Genomic DNA, 21204 nt, shown 5'->3' on the forward strand with positions numbered 1-21204 from the left:
AAGAACATAAGAGCCTGTTGGATCAGGCCAATAGCCTATCTAGTCCGGTATCCTTTTATCACAGTGGCCAACACAGATGCCTGTGGGAAACTAGCAGAAGAACACTCTCCTCTCCTGTGGTTTCCAGCATCTGGCACTCAGACACAGTACTGCCTCTAGCCATGGAGGCAGAACAATAGCCATCATGGCTAGAAGCCACTTATTATCACTCATGAGTGTCTGATCTTCTTTTAAAGTAACCCAAATAGATGACCTTCATGGTCTCCTGTTAGAGCAAGTTCCACAGTTTCATAGTACACTTTTATAAAGTTCTATCATGCTGCCTTTTCATCAACCATCTTGCCTGATGGCTCTCGGCTTCTCTGCAGCAGGCAAGACAGACAATTAGTCCTTGTCCCCCTGTGGACCAATGGATGCTTTATGAAGACCAGCTCCTGCGATGGTCTGCAGCAGCAGTAGCTAGGGCTAGGAGGAGGAGTAAGGGGTGGCTGGACCCCACAAGCCTGGAATTCCCAAACCAGAAACTCCAGAGAAGCTCTTTCTTACATCTGATGCCCTTAAGAGTCTGAGCCCCCTCCCACACCAGCCTCCTTCCAGCCCCCTGGGATATCCTACAGATGCCAGGCAGCAAGTGACCAGAGCTGGCTCAGGGCATGAGGGCTGCTGCCCCTTTAAGGATATTTGTTTCTCAGGGAGAAAAGGTCTTCCTTGGAGCTGGGAATTCTTTTGGGCAAGTGGCTCCCTCCAAGAGATCTGTCCGAGGTCCTGAAATCCTGGCAGGCTCTGTCCATAGTCCTGAAAACTTCACTGACACCCCCAAAGGGATTTGTCCATGGTACTGAAAGCATCGCTCTGTCCAGCTACTGGACCTTGGTTTATCTGCTAATCTTCATCTCAAGGATCATGAGCATCACTTTAGAATGGGCACCTTGCCAATACCAGGTCTCTCCAGACATCTGTGGGTGCTGTCCTTTCCCCAAGACAGGATGTGGAGCAGATAACCAGATATTGTGGAGATGTCCTGCCTTGGAAGCCGGACTGGCTTTGTCAAAGACCAGGCACTTGGTGACTCCTGTAACTTCTGATGTCCTTCATGTATTATCGCATGGAGGTGGGTGGCTTTGCTGTGTTGCTGGACTGTATGAAGACCTGTTACTGTGTGGGCACGATCAGCTCTTCCCTCTCAATTGTTGCCCAGGATAGGAAGGAATGGCGAGTGGACATGCTTGCACCTCCACCTACCCCCCCAATACTGGGCCTCTGCTATGACTTTTAAAGGGCACCCCTGTTAGCTCTGCATGCTGTACAGTTGACTGCTACTTTCTGCTACGTTCCCAGTCCAGGGCAGGACTGCTGATTCTGCCATCTGCTGTGCAAAATGGTCCTCCCAAACCTAGCAGAGAGTAGCTGCATTTAACTTTCTGCTTCCCTCCCCAGGAAATGTGTGTGGGGTCTGGTTTGTTGTTGTTGAGGACCTCAATCCCTTGGAGGGGTGGTGGTGTAGTGGCCAGAGTGCTGGACCGGTAACTGAGGAGACCAGGGTTCAAATGCAACTTTGATATCCATGAAGGAAAAATGGAATATAAATGCAACAAATAATAAATCCTGGCAGGGGGCCAAAGCCTCTCTTTCATCTCCTCCTCCTATTTGCTACCTACCTACCTGCCTGAAATTAACTTGAGAGCCATAGGGCTCCCCACTTCTTTCTCCCAGATACCATTAGTCCAATTCTCCCCCTGTAGTTTTTACTATTTTCTTCCCACAAAAAGAGCCTGACATGGTTCTCCCATGCAGGGCTTTGCTGTGCCAGCCCTGCAGCAGGATCTCTGCTATTGAGTACAGATCCCCCTGGGGAGTTCCTTTTTTCCCCTTGCAAAGAAAAGAGGAAAAAGAAATTCCAGTTTTCCTGGCTGTGATTCATAAGCCAGTTTTAGAGCATCTTGTTCTCCAGGGTGGAATCCTTGGCTTGTCCCTGTTTTCTACCTGCTAGCATCCCAGCTGGAGGCCAGGAAGCCTTTGGAACAGGTTCTGAATTGCTGCCTGTAAGTTACATGAAATGGGGAGATGCAATTTTGCCTTTGCAGCAAAGATTAGTTTTCCTATTTCATTCATTGGTGGCTCAAGTCGGGCTTATTTAATGAGGCTGCTCCCTGTTAACTCAACCCCACTTCTGCCTCTGCGTGAAAGGGGAGGGTTTCATTGAGGCAGGAGTTCCACACTGGGCTTAACGTTCTCTTGAATTCTTCTTCACGCACTTCATGGTTCAACTGTGGGACTCGCTTCTGCAAGAGTCAGTGATGGCCACCAACTTGGATGGCTTTGAAAGAGGACTGGACAATTAAAGGAGGAGAGGGCTATTGAAAGCTGCCAACCATGATGGCTATTCTCTGCCTCTACAGTCAGAGGCAGAAATGCTCTTGAAAACCACAGGAGCTGAGAGGGCTATTGCACTCGGATCCTGCTTGTGAGTTTTCCACAAGCTTCTGGCTGGCCACTGTGAGAACAGGATGCTGGACAAGATGAGTCATTGGCCTGATCCAGCAGCCTCATCTGATCTGCTTGTGATGGTGGAGTAAATGGGCTCCCTTTGGGGACTCTTCTTATGGAGGTCTATTGTGAGAGCAGAACCTCCATGCCCAGGGACAGTTTACCTCTGAATACTGGGCAACAGAGAACAACTGGATAGTGCTCTTCTGATTGTCTTGCTTGCAGGCTTCCCATACTGGGAATCTGATCGGCCACTGTGAGAACAGGATGCTAGACTACATGACCCCCCTTTGGCCTGATCCAACAGGTTCTGCTTACATTCTTATGAGGAGTAGAGGTTTCCCCAGGAAGCACTGCTGCCTCTCAGCCATTCAGATCTTTCCCTCCATGGCCTGGAGCTCTTCTGAGAAATCTTAGCAGAGACGTTTTGCTTGTTATCTACAAATGCCTTAGGAAGCCATGGAGGCAGGTTGCCTGGAATGTGGAATAAGGTCTGTGTTTTCTGATTAAGCACAGCTCTTCCATTTTGGGTGGCGCCATCCCTGTCTAGCTGATTGCTGTCTTGGTGGTTGAAGGTTGGCTGGCTAACGTGTTAAGACAGGGAGGCCTGGGCCTTGTCACTCAGGAGGGTTGGGTAGGCCGTGGATGACTCAGCCTTGCTCAAGAGTGGTGGGTGGTGGTGGTGCTGCCCCCGTGGGCTGAGAAACTCTTGCCTTTCTGCCTCCTGGAGCAGTCACTGCCTCTCAGCCTAACCTCCTTTACAGGGTTGTTGTGGGGATTACATGAGGAAGGGGAGAACCATGTCAGCCACCTTGATCCTCCTTGTAGGAGAAAGGTGGGGTGTAAATGCAGTGAATAGAATAGATTAGAATGTGGTTAGCCAATGGAGTGCCCTATAGATGTTCTTGGACTGCAAATCCCATGGTCCCTGACTGCTGGTCCTGCTGGCCACTGGGAACTGGGATCCAGCAGTATATGTACAGGACACCACATTTGCTATCCCTGCTCTACAGAAGCAGCACAACTGAGGAACGACCACTTAGCAGCCAGCAGTGGAGTTGCCTGGAGCAGCCAAGCATTCTTGTCTGTGTGAAGAGGGAAAGTTAACTGAGCCTGGCCAGTGTTATCTGAAATAGTAGGTGCTCTTAGTTTGGAGATGGTTTACCTTTGGTCAGGAGGTCAACTCTCCCTCCAGGTCATAGAATTGCAAGACTGGACAAGATGCTGTCCTCCTCCTCCTCCTCCTCCTCCTCCTCCTCTTCCTCCTCCTCTTCTTCTTCCTCCCCCCCCCCCTTCCCGTCTTCCTCGCAGGGCCTGGCATGTTTCAAAGCTTGCCTTGGTTCTTCCCTCCCCAGATCTGTATTGTAAACAACACCAACGCCAACAAAAAAACAACAGCCTCTCAAACAAGTCCATATCCAATCAGGACTTTCCCCCCTGCTGTTTGAATGGAGGACTCTCATCCACGTGCTGAGTTCTACGTTCTGTGTGGGGTTTTAATTTACCTTCTTTGCTCCCATAGTTTGTATAATGATGTAATTAGCATAACTTGCAGTAATGACAGTATAAAGGCTGCCAAGGAAAAACTGGCGAAAAGCTGGAGCCTCACCTGGGAGCCTCTTTGAGTCCGACTAAGTCTCTTTTATAATTTTACCTCATTAAAACTCCTCCAGTAAACAGAACAACACATCATTTCCCTCATAATCAGCTTCATTCAGGCAGCTAATGAAATCACCCAGTTTTCTTTATGGTCCCCTTCCTCTTCTCTTGCTCTGGGGACCTGCATACAACCTCATCCCTGGTGTATGCTCAACCGCAAGGTCACAGGTTTCTCCTTTTCCGTTGGGTCTGGCTGTGCAGTTTCCCCTCCACTTGGATGACAGGACCATTCACAGTCCCCAGCGCACCTTGGAAACAGTCAGTATTCATTGGCTTCCAGGCAGGTGGGGAGGTGATGTAAGATCAGCACCTTGGAGAGTGACCTTGGTGTGGGTTTCAGGACCTCGGCCAGCAATCCTGCTGCTGAGGCAGAACATGCACGTTGCCTCAGCAGCATCCTGGAGCTTTGCTCACTTTTGCCTCTGGTCCCACACAGCGCCAGCTTGTGACTAGAATGGAATGTGGCCCTTGGACTGGAAAGAACCCCACACCCATGGTGTTTGTCGGTGGATTTTTAGGGCTGTAGGAGATGTCAACGGGGGCATTTTATTTTATCCACAAAATTTATACACTTCATTGGAAAGAAGGGGGGGGGGGAGAAAGACACCCAAAGCACTGTACAGAAAAAGGGGGAAAACCCCAATAATTTCACTACTAAGAAAAATCAGCAACCATAATTTAAAACTTCTGAAAAGTCAAAATAACAGTAGACCAAATCCGAATTAAAACTTGCAACAGCTTTCTGAACATCTGGGTGGGGTTACCTAAAGAGGAATGTTTTCATCAGGCAACAAAAAGAGTAAAGTGAAGGGACCTCTGGTCCCACACAGGGTCTGATGTCAAGAGGCAGGGCGTTCCAAAGTGTAGGTGCTGCCACACTATATGGCGGAGTTCTTATAAATGCAGAATGCGTAGTATGTGGCACTTGTAGCAGTGCCAGTTCTGCCGATCAAAGCATTTGAGTGGGCACATGTTGAGAAGGCAATCTCGCAGGTCAACTGGTTCTAAGTTGTTAAGGGCTTTGTATACTAATAGTAGCACCTTTGAACCTGGCCAGGTAGGGAATCGGCAACCAGGTGTGGTATGCATGCCAGACCTCACTCCTGTCAGCAATCATGCTACGGCATTCTGCACTGACTGCAGCTTCCGGATCAAGCACAAAGGAAGTCCCACATAGAGCATATTACAGCAATCCTGTTTTGAAGTAACCAATGAATGAACTATGGCAAAGTTTTCCTGGGGCAGGAAAGGCCACAGCTGTTGAAAGGCCACAGCTGTTGAAACAGTCACAGTTGTTAAAAGGCACTTTTAGCTACTGATGCTACCAGAGCCTCCAGTGACGGAGCAACCCCAAATTGTGAATCTTCTCCTTCAGGGGGAGAGCAAACCCATCCAGGGTAGGCAACTGCGCAATTTCCCAGACACAGGAGCTTCTCTCACACAGTGCCTCCATCGTGCCAGGATTCAAGCTCGTCTTGTTTCTCCTCATCCATTTTACCCCTGCGTCCTGGCGATGGCCCAGGGACTGCTCGGCCTCTACTGATTCATGTCTTACGGATAAATAGAGCAGAATGTTTTCTGCAATGGATGGTCTTTGGGAACAATCCGCAACTCAGGATTTCCAACTCAAACCAGCTGAATTGCCCTCATAGGCTCATTGCCAGCATGTCCATGTTGATCCTTTGTTGACTGTGGCCTCGGGTGATTCAGCTCCCACACAAAAGGAGTTTCCCCAGGCAAATCGTCACAGCAAGAAACTCCCTTGGTGCTCAGCCACAATGCAAAAAATGTAACACTTTTCTAGGGTGATGTTATTGTGCTAGTCTGCTTTTGAAGTCCTGCATTACATTCTATGACATGTTTACGCCCACTCAACTGCTTCAATAAGCAGAGCCGGCCCTGTTACAGGGAGCCACAAAATACTCGTTCTGCATTAGTCAGAAACCCATCTTTTAGTGTTGCAGTGCCTGCACATCTGGAACTCCCTGCCCATTGACGCCAGGCAGGCGCCTTCACCGTACACCCTTTTTGATACCTCCTAAAAAGATCGTTTAGATAAGCCTACTTAGATGTTCAGAAAGCTGGTGTGTGTTTTAATCTGTTTTTAGTCTACCATTGTTTTAACTTTTTTAAAAGTATTGAATTATTATTGTTGATTTTTCTTGTTGATCATTTTCTTGTTTAATTTTTTGTAAACCACTTTTTAAAATCTATCAAGAGATGTATACATTTTATGAAAAAAAGAAATAAATGTGAGGTAGTCAAGTGGCCAAAACTGTAGTGGCAGTACACCCTTCAGAGGGATCACAGTTTTGAATTCCCCTGCTCCATGTTAAAAACTCCCTGCATGTAGAAAGCCAGCAGTCAAAGGGGCTGGGACCCCAACCTTTTATCCTGGCTTTTATCCTCTGTCCCTCAGATATCCCACCTCACCCTGTTGCCCATGAGTAGAGCCACTTTGGATCAGAGCACATTTTCTGGGCCAGCACCCCTTTTTTGAGACTGCAGGGATTTCATTTTTAAAAATATCCTCTGGCATCTTTTACATAAACCCTGCCTGTAGAAGACTAGTGCAGCGAATAGGAAGTGTGAGGAGTCTTCTTCCCTGACAGGAAGGTTTTGGATAATGTGGGGCAGGAGTCTTCAATGCAGGACCCCATCCTCTGCTGGTGCAGTCCCAGGGAGGAGGCAGTGTATGCACAGGTAGAGCCAAGGAGAGAAGCCTCTGGAAGTGAGAGAAGGAAGTTCTGGCCTTGTGGCTGCTCCCCAAAACTGGTGCAGAGTTTGGCATCAAAATGCAAAATGGGGGCAGCAGGGGCAGAGCTCCTGGTGGCCGCCCCAGAGATGGACATGGCAGTAAGGTTTTGCCACAGAGATAATCGGATTCTGTCCTGCGGCTGTTTCCTTGACAACTAACAGAGGCAGAGATAGTGAGCGAGAAGACAGAGTTGAGCGGGTGGAAGAAAAGCCTGGGGTGGGAAGCGACTGAGCAAGTGGCTTTTTTGGGGGGGGGATACGGGAGTATAAAAATCTTTCCTCTCAATTTCATCACACCTTACATTTTGTAGAGTCTCCTCCAGAGATTTCAGGAGTGTAATGTGCGAATTGAGCCCTCCCTCTTCCCCTTGTTACCTTACAAATGGGGAATCGTAGAATTGTAGAGTCAGAAGGGACCCCAAAGGTCCTCTTGTCTAACCCCCTGCAGCACAGGAAGTTGTGCCCCAGTTCTCTGGGGCAGGGGAGTCTGCTGCCTGCAAGATCCCATTTTGACACATAAAACTAAAAACAAAATCAGAATCAACAACATATAGAACAATGAGACATTATAAAGAAATTTCTGCATGTACGTAAAACCTACTTCAGATGTAAATTAAGTAAATTATAATACACCTGTTTCCTATTATTGCAGATATTTCGTTATTAATAGTGTCTCTACTTTATTACAGGTAATGGAAATAATAATAATAATAATAATAATAATAGACAAGTTTATACAAGCCAGACCATACTATATGCACACACTCTCCCCTGCTTGCCCTCAGTCTTCTGCTATAATTACTATTACTATTATATTACTATTATATTACTATTACTATTACTATTATATTACTATTACTATTACTATTACTAAATTTATTTGTATCCTGCCTTCTTTTCAGACTGGGACTCAAGGCAGTTTGCAGAAATCAAAACAACACAGATAAAATACAAAAAGCTAAAAAACCTATAAAACGTGATGGTTAGAAAGTAATTAAACTCTAGCAGAAATTAAAGCCAAATAGAAAACAAGTCTATTAAAACACAGACAGTAAAACCAGCACAGCACTATTAAAAGCCACTTCTTTAAAAAAAGAAGTAAAAGCAACAGTCAGTTCCCAAAGGTCAGTGAGAATGTAGGAGTCTTCAGCTGCCGGAGGAAGGACAACAAGGAGGGAGCCAGTCTGGCTTTTCTAGGGAGGGAATTCCAAAGCCTGGGGGCAGCTACCGAGAAGGCCCTGTCCTGCGTCCTCACCAAGCAGGACTGTGAGGGTGGTGGGACTGAGAAGAAGGGCTTCCCCCGATGATCTCAGAGCCCAGGCTGGTTCATGTGGAAGAATACAGCCCTTCAGTTTGCCACCCAGGTGGTCCCTGCAGATCGTGACTATTATATTAGGGCTGTTAGGAGAGAAAATTCAGCAGCCCATTTGGCAGCTGTCCAGGACAACCAGGAGTAAAAGGGTTTGAAAGGTAACCCCGATTTCTCTCTTTTCCTCCAGGGGAGCTCTACAGAGCCTCTTTGAGGAAGCACCGCTATCCTGCACAAGGCAGCATTGAGATCCACGAGGAGAGTGAGGTGAGCCTTGACCATATTGCATTTCAGGAAATAAACAGGCAGCGTGTGGGAGAGGGGCAGGAGGAGGTGGGGGTGGGCTCCGCAGAGGAAAGTTTTGGACGTCATGGGGTGTGGGGCTCTCTTTGATTTCTCCTGGTTTTTATTTTGGGGAGGCTAATAGAACTGTAGAAATGTAGGACTGGAAGGGAACCCCAAAGGTCATTTAGTCCAACCCCCTTCAGTGCAGGAATCACAGCTCAAGATTTCCTTGCAGGTGGCCATCCAAACTCTGTTTGAAGGTGCCTTAGGAACTGTTGAGAGAGTTGGGTATGTTTAGCCTGGGAAAGAGAAGACTGAGAGGAGATATGATAGCCACCTTCAAATATCTAAAGGGTTAAAGGAAGAGGGGAAAGAAGGTTTTCTGCTGCTGTAGAGGGGAAGAACCAAACCAGTAGATTCAAATGACAAGAAAGGAGAATCTGGTGAGCGTTGGGAATAACTTTCTGAGGGTACCATATTTTTCGCTCCATAAGACGCACCTGACCACAAGGCGCACCTACTTTTGGGGGGGGGCTTGGGGGGGAAGCCCGGGTCCCCCCCCCCCAGCCCCAGGGACCACACATTCGCTCCATAAGACGCACAGACATTTCCCCTTAGATTTTAAGAGGGAGAAAGTGCATCTTATGGAGCTAAAAATACGGTAAGTGCGGAACGTCAGCAGGTGTCAGGTTGGAGGTTTTTAAACAGAGATTGGATGGCCGCCTGCCAGGGATTCTTGAGCTGGGATTCCTGCATTGCAGGGGGTTGGAATAGATGGCCCTTGGAGTTCCCTTCCAGCCCTGCAATTCACTCATTCCTTGTAGAAGCCCCAGCACTGCCACAAGGCTCTTCGGTTTTTCTCACTTCCATTGTCCCTTGACTCAAAAGCGAGATCTGCTCAGGCCTTTGTCCTCAGATTGGTTTGCTTTTCTAGGTACATACATAGCTTGGTTCACTTCTCTCTCTCTCTCCCCCAGGAAGGGGGTCAGCAGCAGAACTGCAAAACCCACGTCTTGATCCTGGTCCTGCATGGGGGCAACATCCTGGACACGGGCGGCGGGGAGCCCAGCACCAAGATGGCTGACATCAACACCTTCACATCGGTGTTTGAGAAGGTCACACGGGCCCACTTCCCGGCTGCCCTGGGCCACATCCTGATCAAGCTCGTCCCTTGCCCAGCTGTCTGCTCAGAGGCCTTCTCCCTCATGGCAAAGTGAGTTTCCTGTGGGCTTTTGGCTGTCGTGTTGCATTGTTCAGTCAACTAGTCCTGAGTGAGGAAAAGGGAAACTTGTGCTTTGGCCCTTCTCGCTTAGGCTCAGCCTCCCACCTGGGAAATGGGAACAGCCAAGATCTTCTTCGCAGGCTTCTATTGTACGGACAAATAAATACAGTGGTACCTCAGGTTACAGACGCTTCAGGTTACAGACTCTGCTAACCCAGAAATAGTACCTCGGGTTAAGAACTTTGCTTCAGGATGAGAACAGAAATCGTGCAGCGGCAGCGGGAGGCCCCATTAGCTAAAGTGCTATCTCAGGTTAAGAACAGTTTCAGGTTAAGAATGGACCTCCAGAACGAATTAAGTTCTTAACCCGAGGTACCACTGTACTGCAAACAGTTCTGGGTGCCTCGCTTTGAAAAGGATATTGTGGAGCTGGAAAAGGTTCAGAAAGGGGCGAGCAAAACGATTGATGGAGCGACAGCCCTACAAGGAAAGGTTGCAGCGTTTGAGACTTTTTAGCTTTGGAAAGAAGGTGATCAAGAGGAGATATGATAGAGGTGTATAAAATTAATGCATGGCCTGGAGAAAGTGGATAGAGATAAGTTTTCCTCCCTCTTAACACCAGAACTCATGGGCGTCCACCTGAAAGTTGGAAGATTCAGGGCAGATAAAAGAAAGTCTTCTGCATGCAGTGTATTGTTAAACTATGGAACTCTCTCCCACTGGGGGCAGTGATGGCCACCAACTTGGATTCCTTTGAAAGAGAATTTAATGGTATAATGAGGAGGATAAGAAGGCTACTGAAATCTACTAGCCACGGAGGCTATACTCTGCCTCCACAGTTGTAAGAGCATGAGACTCTTAATCTCAGGGCTGTGGGTTTGAATCCCACGTTGGGCAAAAGATTCCTGAATTGCAGGGATTGGACTAGATGACCCTTGGGTACCTTCCAACACTACAATTCTAAGATTCTAGCTATGCTTCAGAATACCAGTTACTGGAAACCACAGGAGAGGGAAGGGTTCTTGTGCTCAGGTCTTGCTTGTTTCCCGTTGGAGTGTCTGGTCGGCCGCTGTGAAAACAGGATGCTGGCTCGATGGCGAGACATGTCTGGATTAGAAGCGCTGGATTCGTAAAGAGAAAACAAATAGGAGCGATTTTAAGCTGGTGGCAATTTTCATAGCAAGTTAACGCGAGCGATCCTTCAGCTCCACTTAGCAAGCAGCTCAATCTATGGCATTCAGCCCTGCTCACTGCCTCTGGCTTTTCAGAGGCTCCTGCGGGGATCTCTCTGTGCACAAATCTATGGAACGGCAAAGCTTCTGTGTGGCATTTCCAGTGAAAAATGAGACCCCGTTAAGCAAAAACGCCTCTGCTTAGGATGAAATATTTGGCTTTTGCTCTGCTGAGTTTGGGCTGATATTTAGTGCTTCTCTCGCTGCGGAGCTAAAACAATCTGCTTAGCATGAAGTCACCAGCTAAGTCTTCAGGGAAAACGGGGTGGGTGGGGGGGAGATATGCAATGATTTCCAGCCTGCCTCCCTGTTTTCTCCTTCTTCATCCATGTGAGATGTCTTTCTTACCATAACAAATCCTACGTTTTTGTTTTTCAAGAAGCCATTGGGGAAAATGTGCATCATTTCTGCATGTTCCTCTCTGCGAAATTTGCATGTCTGCATGTGCTTCATTCTCAAACAGGCATTTGAATCTCAAATATGTTTTTTTCTGGGTACATAGAGTCCCCAAAGTGAATGATTAACTGCAATATGATCCACGTCTTAGTTCGATAAATGCAAATCCGGTCAATTTGCAGACAGGATGAAATCCTCAAGCAAAGCCAAGAGCGGGGTTTGTGGTGGGGGAAGGAGCCACCCGGCTCAGTGATGCATTCTGAAACATTTGTTCTGGGGGCAGGTAGGTCAGCAAGACCTCTGGAAAGACCTCTGCAACTTTCCACTGCAGACAAAGTCCATGTGCCTGGTGGGGGTTTTTTGGCCTGTCTGCCAAAGGAGAATTTTGCAGCTCATTGTGGGGGCTGGGGGTGGGGCTGGTTGTCTCAAGTGACCTCTCCTCCTTCCCTAGATTCATAGAACTCTAGAGTTGGAAGAGGGTTCCCGAGGTTCATCTAGTCCAACCCTTTGGAATGCAGGAACCGCAGCTAAATCATCCTTGACTGTTGGCCATGCAATGTCTGCTTGGAAAACTCCAAAGAAGGAGAACCCATTCCACTGTCAAGCAGCTCTTGCCATTGGGAAGTTCTTCCCAATGTTTACTCAGAATCTAATTTCTTGCCATTTGAATCCATTGTTTCGGGTCCTACCCACTGGTGCAGCAGAAAACAATCTTGCTCCATCTTGTCACCTGCCAATGGGCGGCTGACGTGAGCCTCGTATCCCTGTTGTTTGGGTTCCATTTCTAACGCATTGCTGGGAGGAGCTGGACTAGGTTACCCTTCCAACTTTACAGTTCTGTGATTCTAGTATTCTTTCATAGAATCACAGATGTCTAGAGTTGCAAGGGACCACCAGGGTCATCTAGTCCAACCCCCTGCAGTGCACCACCTTTTGCCCAAATGTTAGGCTTCTACCCATGACCCTATGATTAAGAGTCTCCTGCTCTACTGACTTGGGATGTTAAAGGCAGGAGCGTTCAAGAGATTCAGGCCGCAGAGTTAACGTGCAGCTCTGCACAAGCTATGATTAAAACCTTTCAAAGAATAATCTTCAGCAATCCTTCTGCGGCCGGTGAAATAAATCCAGAGCCCGAGCTGCTCCTTCCTCTGCCCTCAAAACATCATCACATCACCATAATTGGCAGTTATGGAACGGGTGCCCGTGTCAAAACATCTCTCCTGCCCTAATTGGCATTTTCTGCTGCTGCTGCTGCGCCTTCAGCGACATTAATTGAGTTAAACTGCTTTGTAAATAATTAGAGATCACCTTGTCCTGTTTGCGTTCCTCTTTGTGCCAGCCAATCCAGGGTATCTCCCAGATCAGTTTGGCCAGAGGCAACCATGTCAGGTCTCCAAAGAAAGGAAAGAAGGTTTCCTCCAGAGAGGACAGGGAAAGGAAAGCCCTTCCTCACTCAGTGCAGAGTTAAACTTTGGAAATCACTCCCAAGGGAGACAGTCACCACCACCAGATCATGCAGGAGGAGAGGGCGACCAAGGGCTATGACCCACGATGGCTATGCTCTTGGGCTGTCATACGTCCGGATTTCCCCAGACATGACTGGGATTTCAATGATGGAATTGTAGTCCGGGGGAATTTCTGAAAGGCAGTGCTTTGTCCTGGATCGTCAATCGAAAAATTTTGTTTTAAAAAAAGCTCAACAATTTTGGGGGTTTCCTAAAAAAAAAAAAAAAACACCTCAACTTTTGGGGTGTCCTGGTTTTTACTTTTTGAAATATGGCAACCCTGCTTTGCTCTGCCTCCACAGTCAGAGGCAGCGATGCTTCTGAATACCAGAAAGTACAGGAGGGGGCAGTGCTCTTGTGCTGGAATTTGACTTACTGGTTTCTCACTGGGGTTTCTGGTTGGCCATGTGAGGACAAGATGTTGGACTAGATTGGCCATTGGCCTATGTTAAGAGAATACCGAAGGAGGCTGGCCAGACTTTCCATTGGGATGGAGCCAAAGCAACTCTTTCTGCCCTGGGGGATCCAGCCTCTGGCCAGTTGTAAGACCTTGCTCTTCCATGGAAGAGATCTGCAAATGGCAAGAAACCCCCATCCTGAATAGGGGTTGGACTGGATGTCCTTTAGGAGTCCCTTCCAACTTACAGTTCAGTTCAGTGATTCTGTGAACATGACCGAGGATCAGAGGCCGTTTTCAGGCCCACTGCTCTGTGGCAATGATTGTGGCAAAAAAAAGTATTAAGTTTGCCAGTACTGCTGTTGCCTCCAGACCGGCGTGGCATTTTGAGTGGTGAGATGCCTGTTGCATGCAGGTTTGGGGAGCCCCAGCTGTGATTCCTCCATTGCAGGAGGTTGGACTAGATGAACCCGGGGTTCCCTTCCAACTCCACAATTCTATGATTCTAAGAACCCTTGAAAGCTCCTGGTGACCAATTCCTGGAGGACACTTTGCAGATAAGACTTCTTGCATTCTTGCCAAGACGGACTCAACACCTTTGGCTGAGTTGGAGATGGATGCAGCTTGGACACAGTTGCTAGGGGCTCCGTTGTTATGGATACCTTTTCAGCTTGTGCAACCTGGACCAACTCCCTGGTGGGAGGAGGCTTCCTGCCTGGACACCGGACCCTTCCCCATCAAGTCTGCATCAAAAGGCAAATCCTACCTGTGTCCTACAGCAAATCTACCTTTCCTCAGGTGCACCAGGTGCCTTGGAAGCAGCGTTCTTGCAAGGACGTTTAGAAATCTTGCATAGCAAAAGCTGCTTCCTTAGGGACAGGTGCTGATCACACCTGTGTGACCAAGGAGGGGCATCTCTTGCACTCTGCAAAGGGTATCTGCTGTGGTTCCCCTGCCCAGGTGAGAGTGGCTTGGCTTGCTTGCTTGAGCCCCCTGGACCTCCCTTGCTGTTCTGCTCTTGCACATTCTCTCTTTCATGGAGCAGTGGCTTCTTGGTGGTGGGCTGCATGGGTTTCTTAGGTGGTGGACTGCTCGACCTCTGGGCCTGCAAGGCCATAGCTGAGTGGTAGAGCATCTGCTTTGCATGCAGAAGGTCCCAGGTTCAGTCCCCAGCAGCATCTCCAGGGAAAAGATTCCTGATTGAACTTCTGGAGACAGTACTGAGCCAGATGGACCAATGGCCTGACTCTGGATCAGGCAGTTTCCTATGATTCTGTGCTCTGATGGCACTCATTTCACAGATCCGCTCCACTTCCCAGTGGGGAGGAGTTGCGGTGGACCACGTGGCCACCCATTCCCCAACAGGGGCAGGGGACTCTGTCCCCCGTTGCCTGGGGGATCCCGGCCACGTCAGAGCCCAGCCAGCCAACCTGCTGGCCGGGGGCGTGGGGGGGCGTGGCCGGGGCCATTTAAACGGAGGAGCGAGCCAGAGGTCTTCCTCTTTGGCTCGCTTCCTCAATCACCCACCCTCCCTCCCTAATTTGCAGGTTAGGCAATGGCCTTGCTATGGACTTCGGTTGGTCGCCTTGGTTGTCCGAGGGGCCTGGTAGGAATTTTTCCACTTGGCAGATTGGCACTGGCCACTTGGTTTTCGCCTACCTCGTAGCAATCGTCACAACTTTGTTAGGGTTGCGGTTAGGCATTGTTTGACCTTGTGTGGGGGAGGGGAGGTGTGGCCATCACCTGCCCCTCCATGCTTAAGGGTATTCCGTTAAAGGAATCCGGGGGTGTTGATCTAGTCTGAAGCCCGGCTGGTGGGCTAAGGCCTTGACACGACCCCGGTGGGAACACCAGGGGGAGCTTGAGTTGGTTCGTATCAACAGGGCTCCCCCTACCTGTGGTTTACCCTTCCTGGGACTTCCTGCACAATGGGCAGGAGTCAGATATAGTCAGGTCCAATCAATGCCTAAGCCAATACCGCTCACATTCTGTAATTTCAATAAAGTTGTGGCCAAAATTTGCCCAATAACATAAACCTAATATCCGTGTCCTTGTGTTAGTTATTCCCAATGAGGGGGTGGCTGTGGGGTCTCGACACGCAACCATTGCTTCAGCCCACTCCATTTTCTCATCTGAGCCGTGTCTTTGACTTATTTCCTCAGATATTCTAACTTTCCCCCGAGACCTTTTCATACCTGTTGTGTCTCAAAGGCCCTTTCAAAGTGGCCACATTAGACAGACGGATCCAGCAGGAGCGGTTGGGCTGTTTTGGAGGCAGCACACCTCGGGCACTGGAGTCTTTTGGATAGATTTGGAGGATGAGAGCAGAGTGCACCGCTGACTTACAAGCTTGCACGTCTCATCATAACAGAGATCCCAGCCCTGGGGTTCTGCAGAAGGAGCAGGTGGTAATAGGGAACCAATAGCCAAAGCTGGGCAATGCCGCCCCCTTGTGGCAACAGGCATGATGATTCTTTAGGTTTGATTTACGGGTTCTTTAGCTGTGATTCCTGAATCGCAGGTGGTTAGACTAGATGGAGCCTTGGGGTAATTTCCAGCTCTTTGACTCATTGGAGGTTTTTAATCAGAGGTTGGAAAGCCAGCTCTGAGGGATTCTTGAGCTGTGATTCCTGTATTGCTGGGGGTTGGACTTGATGACCTTTGGAGTACCCCTCCCTACTCTGCAATTCTATGATCCTATCTGCAAATATTTAGGATCTGGCCAATACAAAACCAATAGGGATAACAACTTCAGAGAAGAAGGAAGATATCTCTGAACATGCCCACATAACACAGCTCAGCAAAAACATTTCCAGCATTACATCTCCAGCATTGACCTGCATTATACAACCCCTTTCTGTAAGAACATGCATCAGTTCTAAACAACACTAATTCTTAAAAAAATAAAATAAAACTTCTTTGGCTTTGGGAGGTGTTGAAGCACAAGGCGAGTCTCAGCAATACAGACAAATTGATTAGGTCTTGAACGTACATGGGAGAAAGACCTGCACATGCAAACCGAGGATTCTAAATTGTATGCACTTTGGTCATCTAAACCATATAGGCCAGTCCTAGCATATGTGTTCCAGGAAAATCCTACACAGAGGGAACTGTACACCATGAAACTGCCCATATGATGTCAAAATATTCTCAGAACTCTTGGAGGGGCTGTGGAAGAAGAGACAGCATTTCTCACTTGCAGTGGGACTGGCCACAAGTATTCAACTTCTTTTTTTTTATGCATAAATTTTTATTAATTTTCCAATACAATTGTACAGTTTTATCCAAATTTTAACAAATTATCTCTTTTTGGACTTCCTTCAGCTTCTCTGGCAATCATCCATATTTATCTCTTCAGTACACATTCCCTTCATTTGTATTGCCATTTGTCTTCCCTCCCCCTTCTATTTCTTTTTAACAATACATCTCAACTTTTACAGTGCTTCTTGAAACTGTTGTTTGCACATCACATACACTTTTCAGATATTCTACAAACTTTCCCCAGTCTTCGATGAACTTTTGGTCTCGCACATATCTGATTTTCCCACTTAGTTTATCCAATTCCGCATAGCCTGTCAATTTCATTCTCCATTCTTCTATCGTCGGTATTTCCTCTTGTTTCCATTTCACAAGTATTCAACTTCTGGACACTGGTTTGTCAGGAAACGACCGGAATACCCAAACATCCCATTCCATCTTTGTTTATTAAATCTGTGGGATGATCAGCTGGAAGGTTTTAGCTCTCAGGGACACTTGACGTGGATGCTGTCAGCTGTCAGAACCTCAGTTGCCCCCAAATGGAAACCTTGCAGGATTTCCAAGTTTCGCATTGTTATTAAAATATGTGGAGTTTAGCATTAGCTGAAAAACAACTCATAAATTATGTGTTGCCAAAGGCTCGGAGGACCCTGAAAAATTGTGCGCTGTTTGGTGGGATTTTGTTTTATATGCAATAAATACAGACACACAGGACTCCTTCTGCACAGCATAACATGTAATTTGGCCTTCCTCTTTTTAAAAAAAATGTTTTTATTGATTTTCCAATATCGTTCCAATAGCAGCCTCATTATTAACAATACCAATTTTATCCAATTAATACAATTATTACTGCCAATTATTCCAATGTCAAAATATACAATTTAATCAAACTGCCCTCCCTGTGTGCGAGACTTGATGACTTCATTCTTCTACATTTTTGTGTGTGTTCCAAATCCTTAATAATTTCCATTCCATTCATATATAATAATCCCTTATACAATATTATGATTTCATTCATTTTGGTATATTAGGTAATTTATAAAGTTTCAAGGGAGGAACTCTAACTGTAATCCTTATTATGTGTCAGTTCCACACACCCTATGATGTTTCCCCATCCATATATGGTGTTATATCCTTCATTCCTACAACTGTTGATGGTTCCTGTTATGCCTCAAGAGAAGCAATTATCTCAAAGTTTCCAAAAGTCACTGCATCACTTTGTCATGTGATTTGGCTTCCAGCAAACAAGGCGTCTTCGCATTTTTCCAGCCTAGGAAGAACGACCTGAATCCAGACTGCAAACAGTTAATCCAAAAGCTTCTATTCCCGCAGCTGGTGGACTCCTTTCTTCCCTGCCAGTGATTTATGGCCAATTGTCCTTATCTCAGACACTTTCCTTCATGGATAACGGAGGTTAGGGTGGACTTTGCTCCATATTTTCAAAGTGTAATGTTTCCTCCTGCCTCTCAATTCCTTTCTCTCTCACATGCAGTTCCAATTTTGTTAAATTCCATATTTATATTCCAATTTCTTCTTTCCTCGTTTGTACAGATTTTTTAAAATAAAACTTGCATTCCGGGGGGGGGGGGGGGTTGCCGTATCATAAATGTAGAGAAAAACTTTGATATAAGCAAACCATGGTCTCCCCTCCCCTCATCGTCTCTTTCACTGAATTAAATCCCCTCTCAATCCAAACCCTTTAAATCCTTGTAGCTGGGTTCATTTTCGCAGTTTCTTATCTCATCATCTCCAGCGCACGCCTGCAGTTTACTCCCATTAAAAAAACCCAGTTAGCAGGATAACCTGTGCTTCCAGGAACGGGATCGGGGTGGGTGGGGTGGGTGGGGTGGGTCGCAGCAGCTGGAGTGCTCCATGCACCCAGTGCCTTTGCCTGCCCTCGCATTCCATGGGAAAGCGAGTGCCAGACTGCCAGGCAAACTGCGGGTGAAAGCCAGGTTCCTCTTCCAACCAAAGAGGAACGCAGAAAATGCAACTCCCCCATTATTTTCTGATTCGGTGTCTCTTCCCGTGGTGTTGGGAGAGGCGTTTATCCCCTGGTGCACAGGAAACCGGAAACCTGCAATTTGACCTTCCTGTTGGCATACTGTGATCCTTTTTTGTACTTCTGTTATTTTTATTGCATTAATTTGTTTTGCTTCAATAAGTCTTTTTGTTTGTTTTAAAGAGAATCTGAAAATAAGTAATACAGATGTGGATCCTGCTGTAAATGGCCCTTGTGGTTTCACACCTGCTTTTTAGCCCTGACTAATTCCCTGTGCTGTCCCTTTTCTTACCCCCTTGTCCCCCCCCCCAGCCTGAATCCCTACAGCTATGATGAGACCTCCCTGAGCAGCAGCGAAGACCACATCCCTCTGGCTGCCTTGCCACTGCTGGCCATCTCCTCCCCGCAGTACCAGGATGCGGTTGCCATGGTGATCAGCCGAGCCAACCAGGTTTACAATGAATTTCTCAAGTCTTCCGACGGGAGTGGATTTAATGGGCAGGTACGAACATGCCTGTCTTGGATGAAGAACACGATAGCCAGGGTTTAAGGGGATCAGCCCGTCCACAGATGGCAGCTTTCATAAGGTTCTTCCCTCTAACCACTGGGCATTTCTCTCTCCCTTTCTCTCGTTCGTACTTTGAACTCACGTGTCCCTTTCTTTAAATGGAATCAAGGCAACTGAAAACGATGTAGAAATCTGCCTTACACACAGTGGAAAATAAATGTTAACTTACAAAGTTTTGGCCTTGTAAGTCATTCTTCTCACACTGCAGTTAAAACTCATTTGTGATAGCCACCAATCTGGATGGCTTTAGAATAAGCCTCTTTTAAATTCACAGAGGAGGAGAGCGCTCTTCAGGGCTACTAGCCAGGATGGCAACACTCTGCCTCTGCAGTTGGAGGCAGTGGTGCTTCTGAATGCTGGTTGCTGGAAGCCACAGGAGGAGGGAGGGCTGTTGTGCTTGGGTCCTGCATGTGGGTTTCACATTGAGGCATCTGGTTGGCCATTGTGAGAATAGGATGCTGGACTAGATGGGCCATTGGCCTGAACAAGCAGGGATCTGCTTACGTTCTTATGTTTTCATGTCACCTGAATCCTCCTGTCTCTGTGTGCTGTGGTGGAGGCTCTCTTGACTTCTGTTGATGGGTTTGGGGATTGTGTGTGTGTGTGCATGCTGGGTGGTGGGTCCAGATGAGGCCTCTGGGACTTTGCTGCGAGGTGATGCCCTACCAACTTAGCCACCCTTCTCTTCTCCTTCCCAGGTTTGCCTCATTGGGGACTGCGTGGGAGGAATTATGGGGTTCGATGCCATCTGCTACAGCACCGGCTTGGCAGATGAAAGCCAGTCCAGCAGCAGGAGAGGCAGTGCCAGCAGTGCCCAGGTACAGTCCCTTCCTCTTGGGAGTGGGGTGGAGGGTGGGAGTCAGGACTGGCAGGCTTCCTGAGAGATCCCTGGCACCTGTCTGCTTGGGAACTCCAATGCTCCTCCTATACACCGAAAAAGCACATTGAGGAAGCTTTGGAGGAGAAACAATGGTTGCAGCTGCACCTGTTGAATTTCTGTCCATCAGACTACTATTAAGGGTAGAGAAATAGGATACTAAGAAAAACTGCAAGTCTTTTTGCAAGAGGCCCAGAGACCCAATATCAGGTGGTGTGTTGTAGCAGTTAGCGTGTGGGGCTAGGACCTGGGAGAGACCAGCATTTCCATCCCCACTGAGCCATGAAGCTCACTGGGTGCGGCCTCAGGCGAGTAAGCCACTCTCAGCCTAAGCCTACCCTGCAGGGTTGTTGTGAGGATAAAATGGAGAGGAAGAGAACCATGTGCACCACCTTGAGCTTCCTCGGAGGAAAATGTGGGATGTAAATGTAATAAAATAAATAAATCAGTTACAGGAGGGGAGAGTGTTGCTAAGATCTTGCATGTGGGCTTCCCATTGGGATATCTGGCTGGCCCCTGTGAGAACAGAACACTGGACTAGATGGGCCATTGGCCTGATCCAGTAGATTCTTCTCATGTTCTCATCCCTGCTTTATCCCACTCTTTCCCTGCCACTATAAACCTGTCCAAATTTTAGGAGTAGATTTTGATGGCTACACATTGGCGATTTTTGCACCATGAATGCCCCCTAGTGGATGAAGGCCTCTCTACATAACAAGATTCCAGCTCCTCTTGTGTCCCATCATGTTCTCTCTTCCCTTTTGAGCACCGCCCCCCCCTGCCCGGGTTGTCCCAATGGCAACTCAATATTCCCTTTGCTGACTTCTCTGTCCTTTCAGGATAATCCCCTCTCAGGCGAAGACTCCAACCTGGGGGAGCTGAAGCGTCTCAGCAAGAGCAACATTGACATCTCTGGGATGATGGAGGACGAGGAGCCCCGGCAACCGTTGCCGCGGAAACAGAGCGACTGCTCCAGCTACGAATGTGACGCCATCACGCAGCATCACGCCTTCCTCTCCAGGTAAGGGAGAGGGAGAGAGGAGGAGAGGCAGCCTCAGGTGGGCCCATCCAGGAGCCTGGAGACCAAAGTTCTATAAGCACCTGGGAGCAGTTCCTATTCATGTTGTTATTTAGTTAATTATTTGTAAGTTTTTAATGTTTCTTTATTCAAGGAAGGACACAATCTTCAACAAGATAAAAGACTAAAGAAGGAAATAAAGAGGACCATGCAACTGAACAAAGATTAAAAT

At 47.6% G+C, this 21204-nt stretch overlaps 1 protein-coding gene across 2 annotated transcripts in view; it reads left to right on the top strand.

Moving 5' to 3' along the window:
* Positions 1-21204, top strand: part of PITPNM3 (PITPNM family member 3) — a 70586-nt gene that overhangs the window by 35578 nt on the left and 13804 nt on the right. For both annotated transcript variants that reach the window (XM_028708336.2, XM_077919354.1), the window contains exons 5-9: positions 8403-8479; positions 9475-9710; positions 18822-19011; positions 19776-19895; positions 20794-20975. In XM_028708336.2, the coding sequence (XP_028564169.2) occupies positions 8403-8479; positions 9475-9710; positions 18822-19011; positions 19776-19895; positions 20794-20975 (805 nt within the window). The remainder of the gene's footprint in view (positions 1-8402; positions 8480-9474; positions 9711-18821; positions 19012-19775; positions 19896-20793; positions 20976-21204) is intronic.

The sequence above is a fragment of the Podarcis muralis genome, chromosome 15 (assembly GCF_964188315.1).
Source record: "Podarcis muralis chromosome 15, rPodMur119.hap1.1, whole genome shotgun sequence".
Taxonomy (NCBI): Eukaryota; Metazoa; Chordata; class Lepidosauria; order Squamata; family Lacertidae; genus Podarcis; species Podarcis muralis.